Source organism: Ambystoma mexicanum, chromosome 14, assembly GCF_040938575.1.
Source record: "Ambystoma mexicanum isolate Mex_15411 chromosome 14, UKY_AmexF1_1, whole genome shotgun sequence".
Lineage (NCBI taxonomy): Eukaryota > Metazoa > Chordata > Amphibia > Caudata > Ambystomatidae > Ambystoma > Ambystoma mexicanum.
The window spans coordinates 667,419,489-667,440,052 of NC_090940.1; the positions used below are offsets into that span (position 1 = coordinate 667,419,489).

Genomic DNA, 20,564 nt, shown 5'->3' on the forward strand with positions numbered 1-20,564 from the left:
GGATGATGAGATACCGACTGAAGCAGGGACCCAAGAACATGGCAAGGATGATGAGATACCGACTGACCATGAACCCAAGAACATGGCAAGGATGATGAGATACCGACTGAAGCAGGGACCCAAGAACATGGCAAGGATGATGAGATACCGACTGAAGCAGGGACCCAAGAACATGGCAAGGATGATGAGATACCGACTGACCATGAACCCAAGAACATGGCAAGGATGATGGGATACCGACTGACCATGAACCCAAGAACATGGTAAGGATGATGAGATACTGACTGACCATGAACCCAAGAACATGGTAAGGATGATGAGATACCGACTGAAGCAGGGACCCAAGAACATGGCAAGGATGATGAGATACCGACTGAAGCAGGGACCCAAGAACATGGCAAGGATGATGAGATACCGACTGACCATGAACCCAAGAACATGGCAAGGATGATGAGATACCGACTGAAGCAGGGACCCAAGAACATGGCAAGGATGATGAGATACCGACTGACCATGAACCCAAGAACATGGCAAGGATGATGAGATACCGACTGAAGCAGGGACCCAAGAACATGGCAAGGATGATGAGATACTGACTGAAGCATGGACCCAAGAGTATGGCAAGGATGATGAGATACTGACTGAAGCATGGACCCAAGAACATGGCAAGGATGATGAGATACCGACTGACCATGAACCCAAGAACATGGTAAGGATGATGAGATACCGACTGACCATGAACCCAAGAACATGGCAAGGATGATGAGATACTGACTGACCATGAACCCAAGAACATGGCAAGGATGATGAGATACCGACTCACCATGAACCCAAGAACATGGCAAGGATGATGAGATACCGACTAACCATGAACCCAAGAACATGGTAAGGATGATGAGATACCGACTGACCATGAACCCAAGAACATGGTAAGGATGATGAGATACCGACTGAAGCATGAACCCAAGAACATGGCAAGGATGATGAGATACCGACTGACCATGAACCCAAGAACATGGCAAGGATAATGAGATACCGACTGAAGCATGGATCCAAGAACATGGCAAGGATGACGAGATACCGACTGAATCAGGGATCCAAGAACATGGCAAGGATGACGAGATACCGACTGAACCAGGGATCCAAGAACATGGCAAGGATGACGAGATACCGACTGAACCAGGGATCCAAGAACATGGTAAGGATGATGAGATACCTACTGAAGCAGGGACCCAAGAACATGGCAAGGATGACGAGATACCGACTGACCATGAACCCAAGAACATGGCAAGGATGATGAGATACCGACTGAAGCATGAACCCAAGAACATGGCAAGGATAATGAGATACCGACTGACCATGAACCCAAGAACATGGCAAGGATGATGAGATACCGACTGACCATGAACCCAAGAACATGGTAAGGATGATGAGATACCGACTAACCATGAACCCAAGAACATGGTAAGGATGATGAGATACCGACTGACCATAAACCCAAGAACATGGTAAGGATGATGAGATACCGACTGAAGCATGAACCCAAGAACATGGCAAGGATGATGAGATACCGACTGTCCATGAACCCAAGAACATGGCAAGGATAATGAGATACCGACTGAAGCATGAACCCAAGAGCATGGCAAGGATGATAAGATACCGACTGAACCAGGGATCCAAGAACATGGCAAGGATGACGAGATACTGACTGAAGCATGGATCCAAGAACATGGCAAGGATGATGAGATACCGACTGAAGCAGGGACCCAAGAACATGGCAAGGATGACGAGATACCGACTGAAGCATGGATCCAAGAACATGGCAAGGATGATGAGATACCGAATGAAGCAGGGACCCAAGGACATGGTAAGGATGATGAGATACCGACTGAAGCATGAACCCAAGAACATGGCAAGGATGATGAGATACCGACTGTCCATGAACCCAAGAACATGGCAAGGATAATGAGATACCGACTGAAGCATGAACCCAAGAGCATGGCAAGGATGATAAGATACCGACTGAACCAGGGATCCAAGAACATGGCAAGGATGACGAGATACCGACTGAAGCATGGATCCAAGAACATGGCAAGGATGATGAGATACCGACTGAAGCAGGGACCCAAGAACATGGAAAGAATGATAAGATACTGACTGACGCATGAACACAAGAACATGGCAAGAATGATAAGATACCGACTGAAGCATGGACCCAAGAACATGGCAAGGATGACGAGATACCGACTGAAGCATGGACCCAAGAACATGGCAAGGATGATGAGATATTGACTGACGCATGAACACAAGAACATGGCAAGAATGATAAGATACCGACTGAAGCATGGACCCAAGAGCACAGCAAGGATGAAGAGATACAGACTGAAGCATGAACCCAAGAACATGGCAAGGATGATGAGATACTGACTGAAGCATGAACCCAAGAACATGGCAAGGATGATGAGATACTGACTGAAGCATGAACCCAAGAACATGGCAAGAATGATGAGATACTGACTGAAGTAGGGACCCAAGAGTATGGCAAGGATGACTAGGTACCGACTGAAGCATGGCCCCAAGAACATGGCAAGGATGACGAGATACCGACTGAAGCATGGACCCAAGAACATGGCAAGGATGACGCAATACCGACTGATGCATGGACCCAAGCATGGTCCCAAGAACATGGCAAGGATGATGAGATACCGACTTAAGCATGAACTCAAGAGCATGGCAAGGATGATGAGATACCGACTGAAGCATGGACCCAAGAACATGGCAAGGATGATGAGATACCGACTGAAGCATGGACCCAAGAACATCGCAAGGATGACGAGATACCAATTGAAGCATGGACCCAAGCATGGAGCCAAGAACATGGCAAGGATGACGAGAGACAAACTGAAGCATGGACCCAAGAACATGGCAAGGATGATGAGATTCTGACCTAAGCATGGACCCAAGAACATGGCAAGGATGATGAGATACCGACAGAAGTATGGACCCAAAAACATAGCAAGAATTATGAGATACTGACTGAAGCATGGACCCAAGAACATGGCAAGGATGACGAGAGACAAACTGAAACATGGACCCAAGAACATGTCAAGGATGATGAGATACCGACCTAAGCATGGACCCAAGAACATGGCAAGGATGATGAGATACCGACAGAAGTATGGACCCAAAAACATGGCAAGAATTATGAGATACTGACTGAAGCATGGACCCAAAAACATGGCAAGGATGATGAGATACCGACTGAAGCATGGACCCAAGAACATGGCAAGGATGATGAGAGACAAACTGAAGCATGGACCCAAGAACATGTCAAGGATGATGAGATACCGACCTAAGCATGGACCCAAGAACATGGCAAGGATGATGAGATACCGACAGAAGTATGGACCCAAAAACATGGCAAGAATTATGAGATACAGACTGAAGCATGAACCCAAGAACATGGCAAGGATGATGAGTTACTGACTGAAGCATGAACCCAAGAACATGACAAGAATGATGAGATACTGACTGAAGTAGGGACCCAAGAGTATGGCAAGGATGACTAGATACCGACTGAAGCATGGCCCCAAGAACATGGCAAGGATGACGAGATACCGACTGAAGCATGGACCCAAGAACATGGCAAGGATGACGCAATACCGACTGATGCATGGACCCAAGCATGGACCCAAGAACATGGCAAGGATGATGAGATACCGACTTAAGCATGAACCCAAGAGCATGGCAAGGATGATGAGATACCGACTGAAGCATGGACCCAAGAACATGGCAAGGATGATGAGATATCGACTGAAGCAGGGACCCAAGAACATGGCAAGGATGACGAGATACCGACTGAAGCATGGATCCAAGAACATGGCAAGGATGATGAGATACCGACTGAAGCAGGGACCCAAGAACATGGCAAGGATGATGAGATACTGACTGAAGCATGGACCCAAGAACATGGCAAGGATGACGAGAGACAAACTGAAGCATGGACCCAAAAACATGGCAAGGATGATGAGATACCGACTGAAGCATGGACCCAAGAACATGGCAAGGATGATGAGATACCGACTGAAGCAGGGACCCAAGAACATGGCAAGGATGACGAGATACCGACTGAAGCATGGATCCAAAAACATGGCAAGGATGATGAGATACCGACCTAAGCATGGACCCAAGAACATGGCAAGGATGATGAGATACCGACAGAAGTATGGACCCAAAAACATGGCAAGAATTATGAGATACTGACTGAAGCATGGACCCAAAAACATGGCAAGGATGATGAGATACCGACTGAAGCATGGACCCAAGAACATGGCAAGGATGACGAGAGACAAACTGAAGCATGGACCCAAGAACATGTCAAGGATGATGAGATACCGACCTAAGCATGGACCCAAGAACATGGCAAGGATGATGAGATACCGACAGAAGTATGGACCCAAAACCCTGGCAAGAATTATGAGATACAGACTGAAGCATCAACCCAAGAACATGGCAAGGATGATGAGATACTGACTGAAGCATGAACCCAAGAACATGGCAAGGATGATGAGATACTGACTGAAGCATGAACCCAAGAACATGACAAGAATGATGAGATACTGACTGAAGTAGGGACCCAAGAGTATGGCAAGGATGACTAGATACCGACTGAAGCATGGCCCCAAGAACATGGCGAGGATGACGAGATACCGACTGAAGCATGGACCCAAGACCATGGCAAGGATGACGCAATACCGACTGATGCATGGACCCAAGCATGGACCCAAGAACATGGCAAGGATGATGAGATACCGACTTAAGCATGAACCCAAGAGCATGGCAAGGATGATGAGATACCGACTGAAGCATGGACCCAAGAACATGGCAAGGATGATGAGATACCGACTGAAGCAGGGACCCAAGAACATGGCAAGGATGACGAGATACCGACTGAAGCATGGATCCAAGAACATGGCAAGGATGATGAGATACCGACTGAAGCAGGGACCCAAGAACATGGCAAGGATGATGAGATACTGACTGAAGCATGGACCCAAGAACATGGCAAGGATGACGAGAGACAAACTGAAGCATGGACCCAAGAGCATGGCAAGGATGACGAGATACCAATTGAAGCATGGACCCAAGCATGGAGCCAAGAACATGGCAAGGATGATGAGATACCGACTGAAGCATGGACCCAAGAACATGGCAAGGATGACGAGAGACAAACTGAAGCATGGACCCAAGAACATGTCAAGGATGATGAGATACCGACCTAAGCATGGACCCAAGAACATGGCAAGGATGATGAGATACCGACAGAAGTATGGACCCAAAAACATGGCAAGGATGACGAGATACCGACTGAAGCATGGACCCAAGAGCATGGCAAGGATGACGAGATACCGACTGAAGCATGGACCCAAGAGCACGGCAAGGATGATGTTTGTGTGGCTCCTTTGGCCCGGGAGCACATTTTGTAATATTATGCTTTTTGGTATTTACTTTCAAACGTAACATGTAAATATTTGACTTTGTATAAAGTTGTGGTTACTGCGTGAGCAGTGTGTGTGCAGTGGGGTGGCCGGTGTCAGGACACACTGGCAGCAGGTGCCATGCGTACTCATAGGTCAGTCGTAGTAGATTCAGAAGCTCATGAGCCTGTCTGGTTTTTGAGGTGATTGAGATGAGGGAAGCAGAAAATCATATCCCAAGTACAAACTGACCGTGACCAGAACCAGTCCTCGGTGCCGGACCAGGTGCCTGTGCAAGGTGATGATGGGAGCCAGGGAGTTTCTGTGCCGTGAGGGGAGAGCACCGGGCGCGTCTTCTAGTTGGACGCCTTTTGCAAGTGCTGGTTTTTTCCATTCCCCTCAGGTTGTCGAGCCCCAGACAGGATGGTACCATGTTGTGCTCCTCCATTCACCATCTTCAGAGGCTGATACACCGCCAAATCCTACAGCATTGCTAGACTCAAAACAGATCTGCAAGGTGGAAAAAATGAGGAAAGCTGCCTTTTCATGCGTTGCACCCTGTTTCTGGAACAAGTTACCAATGCAGATAAGACCGGCTCCCTCTATCCTACACTTCAAAGCCCCTACTCTTTAAGGATCTCAGTGATCATGCCACTCAGCTCTACTTCTCCACCGCCAGCGCTCCACCACCCCTAATCCCACTATTCTTTCCAGCTATCTCTCCCACCGTGCACCGTACATGCCAAGCAGACCTCTAGAGGAATCTTCTATGTCCCACACTATGTTGCTTCCCAGCTAGCCTCGCGCTTTAGAAATCGCAAACATGCATACACACCCAGTGGTCTTCAGTTTAACCTTTCTGGTGTAATTTGTAGCGACGAAACACAACATAGTAAGGAGAAACTCCTCGGTCTTGTCTTATTTCCTACAACAAACATGGGCTGTCTAGAAGGGAGTGGCCTGTATTTGGTTGTGTTTCTTGTGGTGGCCGAGCAAGTCCATTACTAATATTTTAGATAATCTCTTGCACGATGCCCCTATGTGGGCCACACTTGCTCCATGGCGTTGTTGCCATCTGCTCGCTGCCTTTATCATGACTTTCTGATGATATCTGCCTTCTCGCCCCTTTCTGGCAGGATTTCGTTGAGGAGCAGCAATTCCTGGTCAAACTTAAAGCTTCCTTCCAAATGTTCAAGGAACTGCACAGCTCTTATATAAATGCTGCGGCTTCAGGTAAGAGACCAGGCACGCGCAGTATGCAGTGGGGCTGCGCGGCCCCTGCTGCAGAACTCAGGGACCTGCTTGCACTTGACTGAACAAAGAGAAATGTGGCGTGGTTGGTTCGTTCCATGTATTATGCAGAGTCTCCAGGGATAGTAATGAAGAGAACCCCATGTTTTTCATTTCTGTGTCTGAAAAATACGAGTAAGAATGCAACAGAGAGATATTTAATTAAGAACGATTGTGATCTTGTCACAGTTCCTTGTGATATCACCTATACTTATGGTGATGCCGCCAAGGCTTACTGTGACATCACCTGTGATTGCTGTGATGTCATCCTGGTTAATTATTGACAGATAACAGATGTTTATTGTTACTCACCTTAATGGTGCCTTGAATGATTTATTACAGGAATGATCAGGGTGGCTGCCCTCCAGCATTAATTTACTTTCAACTTAGAAGCAAAGGTTTCGGGTAGGGGGATGAAGGCTCTCCACATGTATTTATTGGACACTTGTATGGTGCCCATACACACGTGTGTCCAGGTGCCAGCTTGATAAGCAACATGCTTAAAACTCACTGCAATGGGTTCAGTTAGAGATATTCCCTATGTTACCAGATTTCCCTCACTGAGATACTATGCGGTGGTGTGAGGTGTCATGAGTGTGCCTGGAAAGGCTTTGAAGAGCTACAGATGAGTGGTAACCAGATACACGATGATACGCCCCTGTTAGACCCATCGTACTGCGCAATCTTCTCACATGACCGCTCTTTTCCCCATAGACGGTGGTGCGGAGCGTTTTGACGAGACATTTAAAGAGGTGGAATCAGAGGTGGCTTTGTGCACGGAGTCCATTCATGATGCCAAGGCGGCATTGGTGGAGACGCTCTCATCTTGGACCGCATACACAGAGAACATCCACCTGTTGAAACCGTGGCTGGATGGTGTGGGCAAGGAGCACCCTACCAAGGTACACAATGAAGTCAAGTAGACTTCCAAGGTCTACTACCTTGAGAGAGAAGTACTTACGGACACTGTGGAGATTGCATAAACACTTGATGTGCTGAGAGGAGGTCCAGCCACCGTAACATTTGTTCTCCTTATTTCATAGATTCCATTTGAGAGCCTGACGAAGTGGAGCGAGATACTCTACACCATCAACACCGCGGCACAGGATCTGATCAAAGTCAGCAATAAACAAGTGGCCGCACAACTTTACAACGAAGTGAAAAAAGTCAACCGAAGATGGGAGAAGATCATAAAGAAAAACAAATTTGTAAGTGTTTGACCCTTACGGTTGGCTGAGCCTCACAGTAGGTTTCTGGTGGAGTGTAGCGGCTCTCACGTGCCTGAGCTTATTCCTGCACACGTGCAATTCCTTGAGTTTCTAAGAATGTTAAGCTGGTGTTTTTAGTCATTTCTAATATTGCAGAAGTTTTCCCTTCTTCCTTTGATTCTGTGTGATTGGCCCTTTCACACTTCCTGTCTGAGCAGATATTTCCCAGTAAGCATTGCACTGAACTGTACAGTTACAACGTGCAACACAAACATAAGTCAAGTAGGTTCCAGCATTTGAAATGTTAAAAATAGGCAATCGTGGCCAAAAATGTCGCAGTATTTTCAATAGTCCGGGCTATTGGCCAGGCGCTGGGCTGGCAGAATGTCATGCTACGTTACATGGAGCTTGTGTCACTGTGTGATGATCAGCCTTGAGAGGCACGTATCTCGCTGAGATGGACCTGTCTACGGTGGCTATCAGGAGAAGATCGAAGCCTTCTCTCATGCTAAGGCGTATGGCTAGCGGAGCCACCATTCACAGCCATTTTGCATCAGAGGCACAGAGAATCTGTTTCAGGGCTAGATGAATGAATGTACAAGCTTAGGTGACTGGTATTGCCAGCCGCAAGGTCACAGTCCTTATGATCTTTGAGCGTGATTGGGTGGTTTGTGATAAGTTCTGCACCGCCGTTGTCTCTTGCTACTAAGGACAGATGACCACACGTGTCCCGTTTGGAGCAACCAATCGCCTTTGTGTGATCTGAACATTATATTTCCCTATTTCACTGCAGTCCCAAATAACCCCCGCCCTTGCGTACAAAGGGCGCGATTCAGAAGGATATACACAGAAGGACATTCCCTTGAGCATCTTGGGTTTGCAGCTGCTGCCATATAATCGCTTGGCAATGTCTAGAACTGGAGCAAACCCTCAGACTCCTGGGACAGCCCTAGGATGTCCTGGAGCCCATTTCTAGTTTGGGCTGTTAGATAAGCCAAGACTATTGCATTAAAGTACAGCTAGGGAGGAATGGCAAATGACTGTGGGAAACCAGCAGGTGTCTCGGTCACTAGTCCCCTCGGATCTCTGTCTCAGGTGGCCCGGGCATAGCCTTCGCCTTTGGATCCAGACCCTGAGGGTGGACCAGTGAGGCAGGATCACCTGGGTGAGGGGTCTTCGGGCAGTGGGAGTGAGGCAGCCGATGGTGAGACGTGCTATTCTCCCCCTTTTTTGTTCATCTAACCCATCCTCTTTTTCAGGATTCTCAGAGTTCCCAACTCCCCTCCCCTTTTTACACAAACACTGGGCCGAGGAAGAGGGTGCCTGAGAGTAACCAGATTAACTCTGATATATCGTACTGGACATGTCCCGTTAATCGGGTCAGGCACTTGACTTGAGGGCACACACCTGATACCAATTAGCTCTCTGCACATGGATAAAAGGCGCAACCTAGAGACACACTCTGAGCAAGGTGGAACACGAGTACGAGCAGCACCTCCGGGCGAAGGCAAACCTACTGGAGTCTGCGGGGTATAATACCTACATATTGTTATGTTACATGAGGTTGGCTTATACCGCACACTGTTACATTTCATTGGTCTTCAGGTGTTTCACATGGCTCTGTAAGAAAGTGGGTTGGGTGGGTTAGTGAGGGACGAGGGGATGGGATAGAGGTTGTGCTCTTCTGTTGGTGCTTGCATCTCTGCGTGCCAGCTTTCTAAGTGTGTTTGGAGTGTGTGCACTTGGGTTATTGTGTCCGGAAGGGCAACGTCCAGTGACTGGGTTGTTTGCTTGCAACAGATGTGTGGGTTGTGTGTATGTGTGTGGTGTGACTGGCCCCTAAGTTCGTATGAGGTATGTGTGGGAATGCTGGAGAGGAGCAAAGAGCAGAGATGGTTAGTGGTTAGTACGGCAAGTTTTTTTTATTGTTGATTCCCATATCCATGCTGTCATTTGTTTGTCTCGGGTCCCAGGTGATATTGCTGGCAGTGTCCACTTTATGCTAATCACGGTGAGTTGAATAGCCAGGTTTTCAGTCGTTTTCTGAAGGTGAGGTGGCCTTCTGTCGTTCTTCTTTCCCTCGGGATTGAGCTCCATAGATTGCCAATTAGACGTGAGAATGTGGTTTATCCTAATTTCCTTTTTTCATAAAGGTTTTGTTGCGATCTAGAGGTCATCGCTTGATCTTAGGTTTCTTCCTGGTTGGTAGTGGTTGATCTTGACTTGGAGGAATTGGGCTCCTTGTCTGTGGGCAATGCAGAGGGCTTTACAGTTAATGCATTTACGGGGGAGCCAGTGTAGGTTCCTCAGGGCCAGTGGGATGTGGCCTCTTCTATTTAGTGTCAGGAGCATTCTTGCTGCAAATTCTGTATGCGTTGGAGTCTTGTAGAGAGCCTTTCTGGCATTCCAAGGTAGAGGCTGGTCACATGGTCGATTCTTGATAATACTAAGGAAACTGTTGTGGGGGTTCTGTGTGGGAAGGAGAGGTAGGGGATCATCCCTCTAATTAGTTGCTGGAGGTAGAAGCATTTCTTTGCTTTAGCGTTGACTTGTGGTTCTAGTGAGAGCCCGTTGTCAATGAGTATTCCCAGAATTTGTTATCACGGCAGATGCTTCTAGTTGGGTTCCCATGTCTAGTGGCTAGTTCATTTGTGTTTCTGTTGCGTTATCCTCTGGGTATGAGATCATTATTCTAGTTTTGGTCGGGTTTAGATTGAGGTTATTGGTTGTTTAGTGTGTTGTTTGGGTCTTGGGTTGAGGGTATGTTGATGATGAATTGGGTATCATCTGTGTAGTTGTAGGTGGTCAGTCTGTGGTTTTGAATGGGGGACATGTAAATGTTGAAGAGGAGTGGGAAGAGGCTAGAGCCTTGTGGTACACCACAGGAGATGTTTTTGGAGTTAGAAGTAAATAGCGGTAGGAAAGTTCTTTCAGTTTGATAGTGAAAGATTTTAGCCATTGTAAAGCATAGTCTTTTATGCTGCATTTCTCAAGTCTCTCGAGTAGTGCTGTGTGTCTGATTGTGTGGAACATGGCTAATATGTCCAGTAGTATTAGGGCCAATTGTATACTGTTGTCTACATTTATTTTTAGGTCGTTCCATATAGATAGAAGTGCTGATTCCGTTCCTCTCATGGGTGTGAAGCCGACTTGCGAGTGGTTGAATATCCCGTTTGTCTCTACGTGGTTGAGTAGGATTTTGTGGATGTGGTTTGCCAATAGTTTTGCGGGGTAGGGTAAAATCAATAAAGGTTTGTAGTCGGTGGAATCTTACGCACATCCTGTTTCGTTTTTAGGAGGGGTTTGGTGTATGCTGATTTGAAGTTTTTAGGTGCTTTTCCTGTGTTTACTAATAGGAGCCTCATTAGCCGGAAGTAAGATGCTGGGGTGCTGTGGTTGGGGATTTCTTTATAGATGCCTGGGGCCATGGATCGCTGAGGGATCCGGTGAGGTTGGTGCCATTAATGTGGTGAAAACGTTTTAATCTATGGGTTCAAATCGGTCAAGTGTTGCTGCGGTTGGTGACATGCTGGTTGTTGGTGGACCGTATTTGTTCTTGTGTTTATTGTTGCGTGGTTTACTTCAATGGTTTGTTGGATAGTTTCTATTTTTGTTCTTAAGTGTTTAGTGATGTTGTCACATAGTGATTGAGTTGGTATGATGCCGTTGTTGCAGGATGTTGGGTTTTGATTTTGAAAAGTTCTTTCTCTGGGTTTGTTGCTGATGGGATTCGTGCGGGGTAGTACTTTTTTTTGCTTTAAGGACTGCTGATTTGTGCATTCTAAGTTGTTGGTTGTATTTCATTTTGTCTGACTGATTATAATGGGTTCTCCATAGTTTTTCCAGTTTGCGGTTTGTTTGTTGGTCCATCTGGCAGTGGTTTTGTAAGATAATGCTGGTGCTAATTGCTTGAGGGTCTCTGTGATCCAGGGGTCGAGTTTTTTTCTGCTGAGTTAGGGGCCATTTTGTTTAGCTCAGCGATGTTTAGTAGATTCGCATAGCTACATCACTGGTAGCTTTTCTTATCGTGGCGGGTTTCTGTTGATTGGATTGATGTGTTCCAGTTTGGGGGGGGGGGGCGTGTTAGGGGAGTTTTCCTCGTCTACCTTTTGGTGAGACTCTATGAAACTATCCCATTGTATACAGGCCCCAACTCCAAGTACAAATCTGTAGTACTCAAGGTTTTGGTAGTGTGGCAGAGCAGCCAGGCTTATCTTAGGAGGGAGCTGGGAGCTGCAGGTAAGAATGCTGAACTCAATAAATGCACATGCCCAAAGAAACACACACACTTTTAGTATAGTAAAATATACATTCATTTTATATACACAAGGCAAGGTAAGTAAATACTATTTTAGACTAACCAACACAAATAGAAAACATAAGCAACACTTTTCCAGGTGACTGCTTCAATACTAGTGGCTCGCGCCAGCAATGAGCACAGTAATATGGCAGTTTCATTCATTTGTAAAGTCACTCAGACAATGGTCTGTTGGAATGAAAAAGGGTTATTCAGCACTAGCAACAGTAACCTACTTCTTGGTAACACTTTTCAATGATTCTAATGCGTAAGCAGTCCAATCCCTCACTAGTTAAGAGTTCATCAAAGTCAGTTGAGGAGGGGTGCAACGTCTAGCAGCATAAAAGGCAAAGTTTAGTTACTTGAAATAAAATGCTTTAGTGGAATAAAAGGTTAATAGGGACATTAGGAAGGACTCCCTATAGGTGAAGAAGCTGTTATGCCTGGGCAAAGGGTATGGGTGACCACCCAAACTCCTTGCAACACACTCCAGTTACACTGGAGCCACTCTTCAGCTTGAGGTAAGTACTACCTTGATGCCGCAGTACCTTAGGTGCATGGAAGTTAATGCAGCTGTATTCCTCCCTGTCCAGCAGCGATGGATCCGTTCTCCTGTTTCCTTGGTCTGGTGATGTAAGGAGGGACTCTGGAAGGGAGGTCGCAGTCATGAGAAAGGACACTCAGCAAGGAATCCTTTGATCTCCCCAGTTGGAGTGCGGATTTGGTGGCTTCTTACAAGCTCTAGCAGTGAACGGTTACTGCCCAGTCGATCTGCCTCAATTCTGCAGTCCTGTACTCTGGTGAGCGGACTTTGAGGAGGGGTGTCTTGCCCCTTTATGTCCAACCGGTGCTCACCAAGTTTCAGGGAGGATGCGTGCACTGGAAGACGATGCACTGCAGTTGTGTCAGACATCCCCTGGTAGTTGCGGTTTGCAGACCTGGAAGATCACAGAACGTCGGCGATGGCTCGTTCTGCAGCTCGTCTTATGACTAGCTGGTCTCACCAGCCAAAAGGAAGGAGTCGTCCTATCCGGAGCTTCTCTTTCAAAAATAAATAAAACTGATAAATCTCCCTCACGGTGTGTGACCACTAATGTTTTGTTTTGTCTCATGGGATTTTATCCTAGGATAGGCTTTCCCAAGTCTGATGCCACATTACGTAGGCCGGGTGCCACTGTGAGACCAGATGGGCGCTGCAGCCACTCTTTGTCTGGCGCTGCTTGTTAGTAGATGGTATAGGAGGTCTTGGCTTTCTGAGTTTTCGCTCACTGAAGGCGCTTCTTCGCTACCTGTTTTATTCAATAGGCGCAGGACCGACTCATTCACCTATGTCACTGAGAGGTTATTCGTATGAAAGAGCGACGCTTCAGGAGAAATTGAGAAAAGTTCAAATACTGTAACCTTACTTTGCCTTAGGACCCTGGAATTCCTTAACAGCCCCGAGGACGCACTCTGACATACAGCCCCTCTCTGGGACTGTGTAAACTTGTCCTAGAATGTTGAATAATCACTCACAGCACAGCACAGAGCACACCGGAATGTTGCATGCAGGAGTGGGTGCTTTAAAAGTAAGCAATCTCTGTAAATCATGTTTCATGCAAGTTCATTTCTGCCTCAATGCTTGAAATGTCTTGTTCGATGGGAGGACCTCTGCCCCTTCCACGCAATTAAACATGGACGGTGAGTTGGCATCTGGTAGAGTGAGTGCATTGCCCACATCCTATCTAGCACGCTCCAGCTCGGTTACAGAAAGTGCCTGGTTTTGCATTGACGCTCTTATTAATCTTTATTTCTCGCAGTCCTCGTCTTCCTCGTCATGTTTCAGCAGTTGCTGCTAGTAGTGAGCTCAGTAATAGGCGGCTTGTGCTGAACCCCAAGAGACTGATCCTGCTGCTGCACATACCTCAGCTTGGGTTGTAGGCTTCGTCAAACCCCAAAAGCTCCAAAAAATGTTCAACCATGTTACCTCAAAACCCCTATAGTTTGTAACTGTTGGGTAAAATACGTATCAGCACTCCGATATCTTTCCTTCAGCTCCAGCAGGTTGGACATAGCAACAACACCACCACTGAGATGCAGCTCTGGATATGACATCCTGTGCACGTTCTCTGCCTCCTCTGGGACACTCCTAAATGACCTTTACAGGATGAGGGACTATTGCAAAGGTACTGAATCAATCTGAACCACTGGCATGTCTCTTGACAACCCTCCAGACTTTTGATTTTTCACCTGTTATGCCATTGGAGGAAGGGAATGACCATATGCAAGTTAGATTTGCTCCCACCCCAAAGGTGGCAGTCTGTCTTCAACTTCTAGATCACATCCATTCTACAAAAGAACACATCACCCCAAGCATGTTTCAGCCTCATTGGTTATTGCAAGTGAGGTGTAGCATAGTTCTGTAGGAATGGCAAGCTCTGGACCCACGTGTGGCCGTACCCGTCCCGCTCTGGACCCACGTGTGGCCATACCCGTCTCGCTCTGGACCCACGTGTGGCCATACCCATCCCGCTCTGGACGCTCTGGTCCCACTGCTCAAGTTTCTCAAGTTTAAGCGTTTCTCCATGCACTGCTGAGTCTCAAATGTAGTCTCAAGTCCTAAAAATTTAAGTGGGGGGACTCATCAACAAACGCAACAAACGCAATGGGATGGGACGTTGCTAGAAATTAGCATATCAAGATGAAATATGCACATTTCATTGGACGAATGGCATTTGCCTTCCATAAAATCAAGAAACACACAAAACCAAGACAGGATATTTTCTTCTAATAGTGTTTTTGAAAATGTCAAAATGTGCGCATGTTTTAAACTTCAAGAACCAATACAAATGTTTTCCCTGGGACTTGCAGCACCGAAATGGGAAATTTCACCTTCATTTATTTGTTATTTTTCATCAGGTTATATAGTGCAGTGGTGAAGTGTCTGGCCTGTAAATCTGACGACTGCGGTTTGGTCGGCTTTAATTCATAAATTCAAAGAGGACATTCAATGTTTCTCATTTTAGCTGATGGGACTGAGTCCACCCTGTGAAAAAAGTGGATGGACTCCATCCACCTGAGTGTACTCTTGACTTGAGCCCTGGGCATTTCTCCATGTACAATTGAATCTCAAAAGTAAGGTATTCTCTCACTGCCCAAGTATCCCAACTTTAGCCGTTTCTCCATGTACTGTTGAGTCTCAAATGTAGACGTTTTCTCCCATTGCTCAAGTATCCGAGTTTAGGCATTTCCCCATGTACTGTTGAGTCTCAAATGTAGACGTGTTCTCCCACTGCTCAAGTATCTCGAGGTTAGGTGTTTCCCCACAGACTGTTGAGTCGCAAATGTAGAAGTTTTCTCCCACTGCTCAAGTATCCCAAGATTAAGCGTTTCCCCATGTACTGTTGAGTCTCAAATGTAGACGTGTTCTCCCACTGCTGAAGTATCTCGTGTTTAGGCGTTTCCCCCTGTACTGTTGAGTCTCAAATGTAGACATGTTCTCCCACTGCTCAAGTATCTCGAGTTTAGGTGTTTCCCCATGTACTGTTGAGTCTCAAATGTAGGCGTTTTCTCCCATTGCTCAAGTATCCCGAGTTTAGGCGTTTCCCCATGTACTGTTGAGTCTCAAATGTAGACGTTTTCTCCCACTGCTCAAGTATCCCAAGATTAAGCGTTTCTCCAGGTACTGTTGAGTCTCAAATGTAGACGTGTTCTCCCACTGCTCAAGTATCCCAAGTTTAGGCATTTCCCCATGTACTGTTGAGTCTCAAATGTAGACATGTTCTCCCACTGCTCAAGTATCTCGAGTTTAGGCGTTTCCCCATGTATTGTTGGGTCTCAAATGTAGACGTGCTCTCCGACTGCTCAAGTATCTCGAGGTTAGGCGTTTCCCCACAGACTGTTGAGTCTCAAATGTAGGCGTTTTCTCCCATTGCTCAAGTATCCTGAGTTTAGGCATTTCCCCATGTACTGTTGAGTCTGAAATGTAGATGTTTTCTCCCACTGCTCAAGTATCCCAAATGTAGGTGTTGATCCTTGTAGCCAAATTCTTCATTTAGCCTAATAGTGCCAGGTAGCAATCCTCTGCTGTTAGCCATAAGCCCAATTGTGTCATCAGGCAGTACTCTGCATTTAGCAATTGCAAGGACCACGCACACATCTCACTAAGAAAGAATTGTGAAGATTAGCCGCGCGTCACACTTAGATTGTAAAGATTAGCCATGCAGCACTTTTAGATACATTTGTGACGATTAGCCACGCGTCACACTTAGATTGTAAAGATTAGCCATGCAGCACTTTTAGATACATTTGTGACGATTAGCCGCGCGTCACACTTAGATTGTAAAGATTAGCCATGCAGCACTTTTAGATACATTTGTGACGATTAGCCACGCGTCACACTTAGATTGTAAAGATTAGCCATGCAGCACTTTTAGATACATTTTTGACGATTAGCCACGCGTCACACTTAGATTGTAAAGATTAGCCATGCAGCACTTTTAGATACATTTTTGACGATTAGCCGCGCGTCACACTTAGATTGTAAAGATTAGCCATGCAGCACTTTTAGATACATTTGTGACGATTAGCCGCGCGTCACACTTAGATTGTAAAGATTAGCCATGCAGCACTTTTAGATACATTTGTGACGATTAGCCGCGCGTCACACTTAGATTGTAAAGATATGCCATGCAGCACTTTTAGATACATTTGTGACGATTAGCCGCGCGTCACACTTGGATAGATTGTGAAGTTACCCATGGTTATCACTATAGAGAATTTGTGTAGATTTGCCACATGGACGATCTTAGAGAGTAACCAATGTACTAACCATCCCACTTTGCTTTCTCCAACACACCACCAAACACTATGCACGTCCACTGGGATAGCCAACCTATGCACTAACACACACCCAACACAAGTAACACAAGCTTACAACAACAAACCTGGACACTGGACCTTACCCATGCAGATACAACAAGCCAGTGCACACAACCTGAAATACCATCCAATCTACACATGAAACACACAGACACACTCCTTAATAATAAGCAGTCATATAGAAACAGCCCAGGCATTGGACCTTACCCGCACGGATACAACAAGCCAATGCCAGCAACCAACCATCTGCACGCCAACACACACAGACGCCAGTTTTTCCTGGTTCTGGACCTATCCTATCATTTTTCCCTCACTAACCAATCCCGTCCTCTTTCTTGCAGAGCCACGTGAGCGTCTGGAGACTGCCCTTGCGTGGTAACGCTGCACGGTTTAAATCAACATAACATGATATTACAGAAGGGGAAAGACCATATGCAAAACATGCTTAATCGCACACTCAAAAGGGCGGTATGTCCCAAACAACCCGGTCACATCCCTTCACATGAGATCACTAGCAGCCCCAGGCATGTTTCGGCTTCATTGGGTGCCATGCATGTAGCTTGGGTTGCCTGGCACAGCATCTCTCAAGTCATCAGACTTGTTGTCCTCTGCCAACAGATCATCTCAGTAGCTAAGAATCGAGTATCTTGTTGCAAATGGGGTACAGGTGGGTACAAAAGATGGTTAGGTTTGAGAAATCAGATCTCCATTTGTGTTTGTTATGTTGTAGCCAATGAAGAAAGACCAGAGGGAGCTTTCTCTGGTATCTGTGGGCCTGGTTTGCATGTAGTGGCTTTGGTAGAAGCTTGAATTGTGCCATTATGTGATGTCCCTAAATTTGGGCTGCCTCCCTGGCTCCATCATCAGCCATTGTTTAGGTTATGAGTAGTTGGACCAACATTTCTCTCAAAGATACTTGAGGGTGGATTCAGATTGAGGAGTTGTTGTCACTGAGATGCAGCTGTCATTGTTTTGTACATCGACCCCAGCCTTGTGTGTATTGTCTAACTGCTTGGTTGGTTACCTTTCATGGTCCGGAGGGTGGTGAAACTTGAGTTTGGCCTCCAGTAAATCTATATGACTCTCCTTGTCTTCTGTGAAAGAAGCCAAGGAAATGTCTGAGATGAGTATGTGTATACACAAGGTATTGGTTGGACGATACGGGAAGTCTGAGATAAGTACTGTGAATGCGCAGGGTATTGGTTGGACTATAGGGAAGTATGAGATAAGTACTGTGGATATGCAGGGTATTGGGTGGACTATACAGGAAGTCTGAGATATGTACTGTGAATACGCAGGGTATTGGGTGGACTATAGGGAAGTCTGAGATAAGTACTGTGGATATGCAGGGTATTGGGTGGACTATAGGGAAGTATGAGATAAGTACTGTGAATGCGCAGGGTATTGGTTGGACTATACGGGAAGTGTGAGATAAGTACTGTGGATATGCAGGGTATTGGGTGGACTATACAGGAAGTATGAGATAAGTGCTGTGAATACGCATGGTATTGGGTGGACTATACAGGAAGTGTGAGATAAGTACTGTGGATATGCAGGGTATTGGGTGGACTATACAGGAAGTCTGAGATATGTACTGTGAATACGCATGGTATTGGGTGGACTATACAGGAAGTCTGAGATAAGTACTGTGGATATGCAGGGTATTGGGTGGACTATACAGGAAGTCTGAGATAAGTACTGTGAATATGCAGGGTACTGGGTGGACTATACGGGAAGTCTGAGATGAGTACTGTGAATACGCAGGGTATTGGGTGGGCTATACGGGAAGTCTGAGATAAATACTGTGAATATGTAGGGTATTGGGTGGACTATACGGGAAGTCTGAGATAAGTACTGTGAATATGCAGGGTACTGGGTGGACTATACGGGAAGTCTGAGATGAGTACTGTGAATACGCAGGGTATTGGGTGGGCTATACGGGAAGTCTGAGATAAATACTGTGAATATGCAGGGTACTGGGTGGACTATACGGGAAGTCTGAGATGAGTACTGTGAATACGCAGGGTATTGGGTGGGCTATACGGGAAGTCTGAGATAAATACTGTGAATATGCAGGGTATTGGGTGGACTATACGGGAAGTGTGAGATAAGTACTGTGGATATGCAGGGTATTGGGTGGACTATACAGGAAGTCTGAGATATGTACTGTGAATACGCATGGTATTGGGTGGACTATACAGGAAGTCTGAGATAAGTACTGTGGATATGCAGGGTATTGGGTGGACTATACAGGAAGTCTGAGATAAGTACTGTGAATATGCAGGGTACTGGGTGGACTATACGGGAAGTCTGAGATGAGTACTGTGAATACGCAGGGTATTGGGTGGGCTATACGGGAAGTCTGAGATAAATACTGTGAATATGTAGGGTATTGGGTGGACTATACGGGAAGTCTGAGATAAGTACTGTGAATATGCAGGGTACTGGGTGGACTATACGGGAAGTCTGAGATGAGTACTGTGAATACGCAGGGTATTGGGTGGGCTATACGGGAAGTCTGAGATAAATACTGTGAATATGCAGGGTACTGGGTGGACTATACGGGAAGTCTGAGATGAGTACTGTGAATACGCAGGGTATTGGGTGGGCTATACGGGAAGTCTGAGATAAATACTGTGAATATGCAGGGTATTGGGTGGACTATACGGGAAGTGTGAGATAAGTACTGTGGATATGCAGGGTATTGGGTGGACTATACAGGAAGTCTGAGATAAGTACTGTGAATATGCAGGGTACTGGGTGGACTATACGGGAAGTCTGAGATGAGTACTGTGAATACGCAGGGTATTGGGTGGGCTATACGGGAAGTCTGAGATAAATACTGTGAATATGCAGGGTATTGGGTGGACTATACGGGAAGTGTGAGATTATTGCTGTGAATACTCAGGATATTGGATGGACTATATGGGAAGTGTGAGATAAGTACTGTGAATATGCATGGTATTGGGTGGACTATACTGGAAGTCTGAGATAAGTACTGCGAATACGCAGGGTATTAGGTGGACTATATGGGAAGTGTGAGATAAGTACTGTGAATACGCAGGGTATTGGTTGGACGATACGGGAAGTCTGAGATAAGTACTGTGAATGCGCAGGGTATTGGTTGGACTATACGGGAAGTCTGAGATAAGTACTGTGAATGCGCAGGGTATTGGTTGGACTATACGGGAAGTCTGAGATAAGTACTGTGAATGTGCAGGGTATTGGTTGGACTATACGGGAAGTCTGAGATAAGTACAGTGAATGCGCAGGGTATTGGTTTGACTATACGGGAAGTCTGAGATAAGTACTGTGAATACGCAGGGTATTGGGTGGACCACACGAGAAGAGTGAGATAAGTACTGTGAATGCGCAGGGTATTGGTTGGACTATACGGGAAGTCTGAGATAAGTACTGTGGATATGCAGGGTA

The 20,564-nt window shown here is 46.2% G+C and overlaps 1 protein-coding gene across 8 annotated transcripts in view; it reads left to right on the forward strand.

The window, feature by feature from the left end:
* Nucleotides 1-20,564, forward strand: part of SYNE2 (spectrin repeat containing nuclear envelope protein 2) — a 1,840,150-nt gene that overhangs the window by 347,576 nt on the left and 1,472,010 nt on the right. For all 8 annotated transcript variants that reach the window (XM_069638223.1, XM_069638224.1, XM_069638227.1 and 5 more), the window contains exons 15-17: nucleotides 6,614-6,710; nucleotides 7,482-7,669; nucleotides 7,811-7,975. In XM_069638223.1, the coding sequence (XP_069494324.1) occupies nucleotides 6,614-6,710; nucleotides 7,482-7,669; nucleotides 7,811-7,975 (450 nt within the window). The remainder of the gene's footprint in view (nucleotides 1-6,613; nucleotides 6,711-7,481; nucleotides 7,670-7,810; nucleotides 7,976-20,564) is intronic.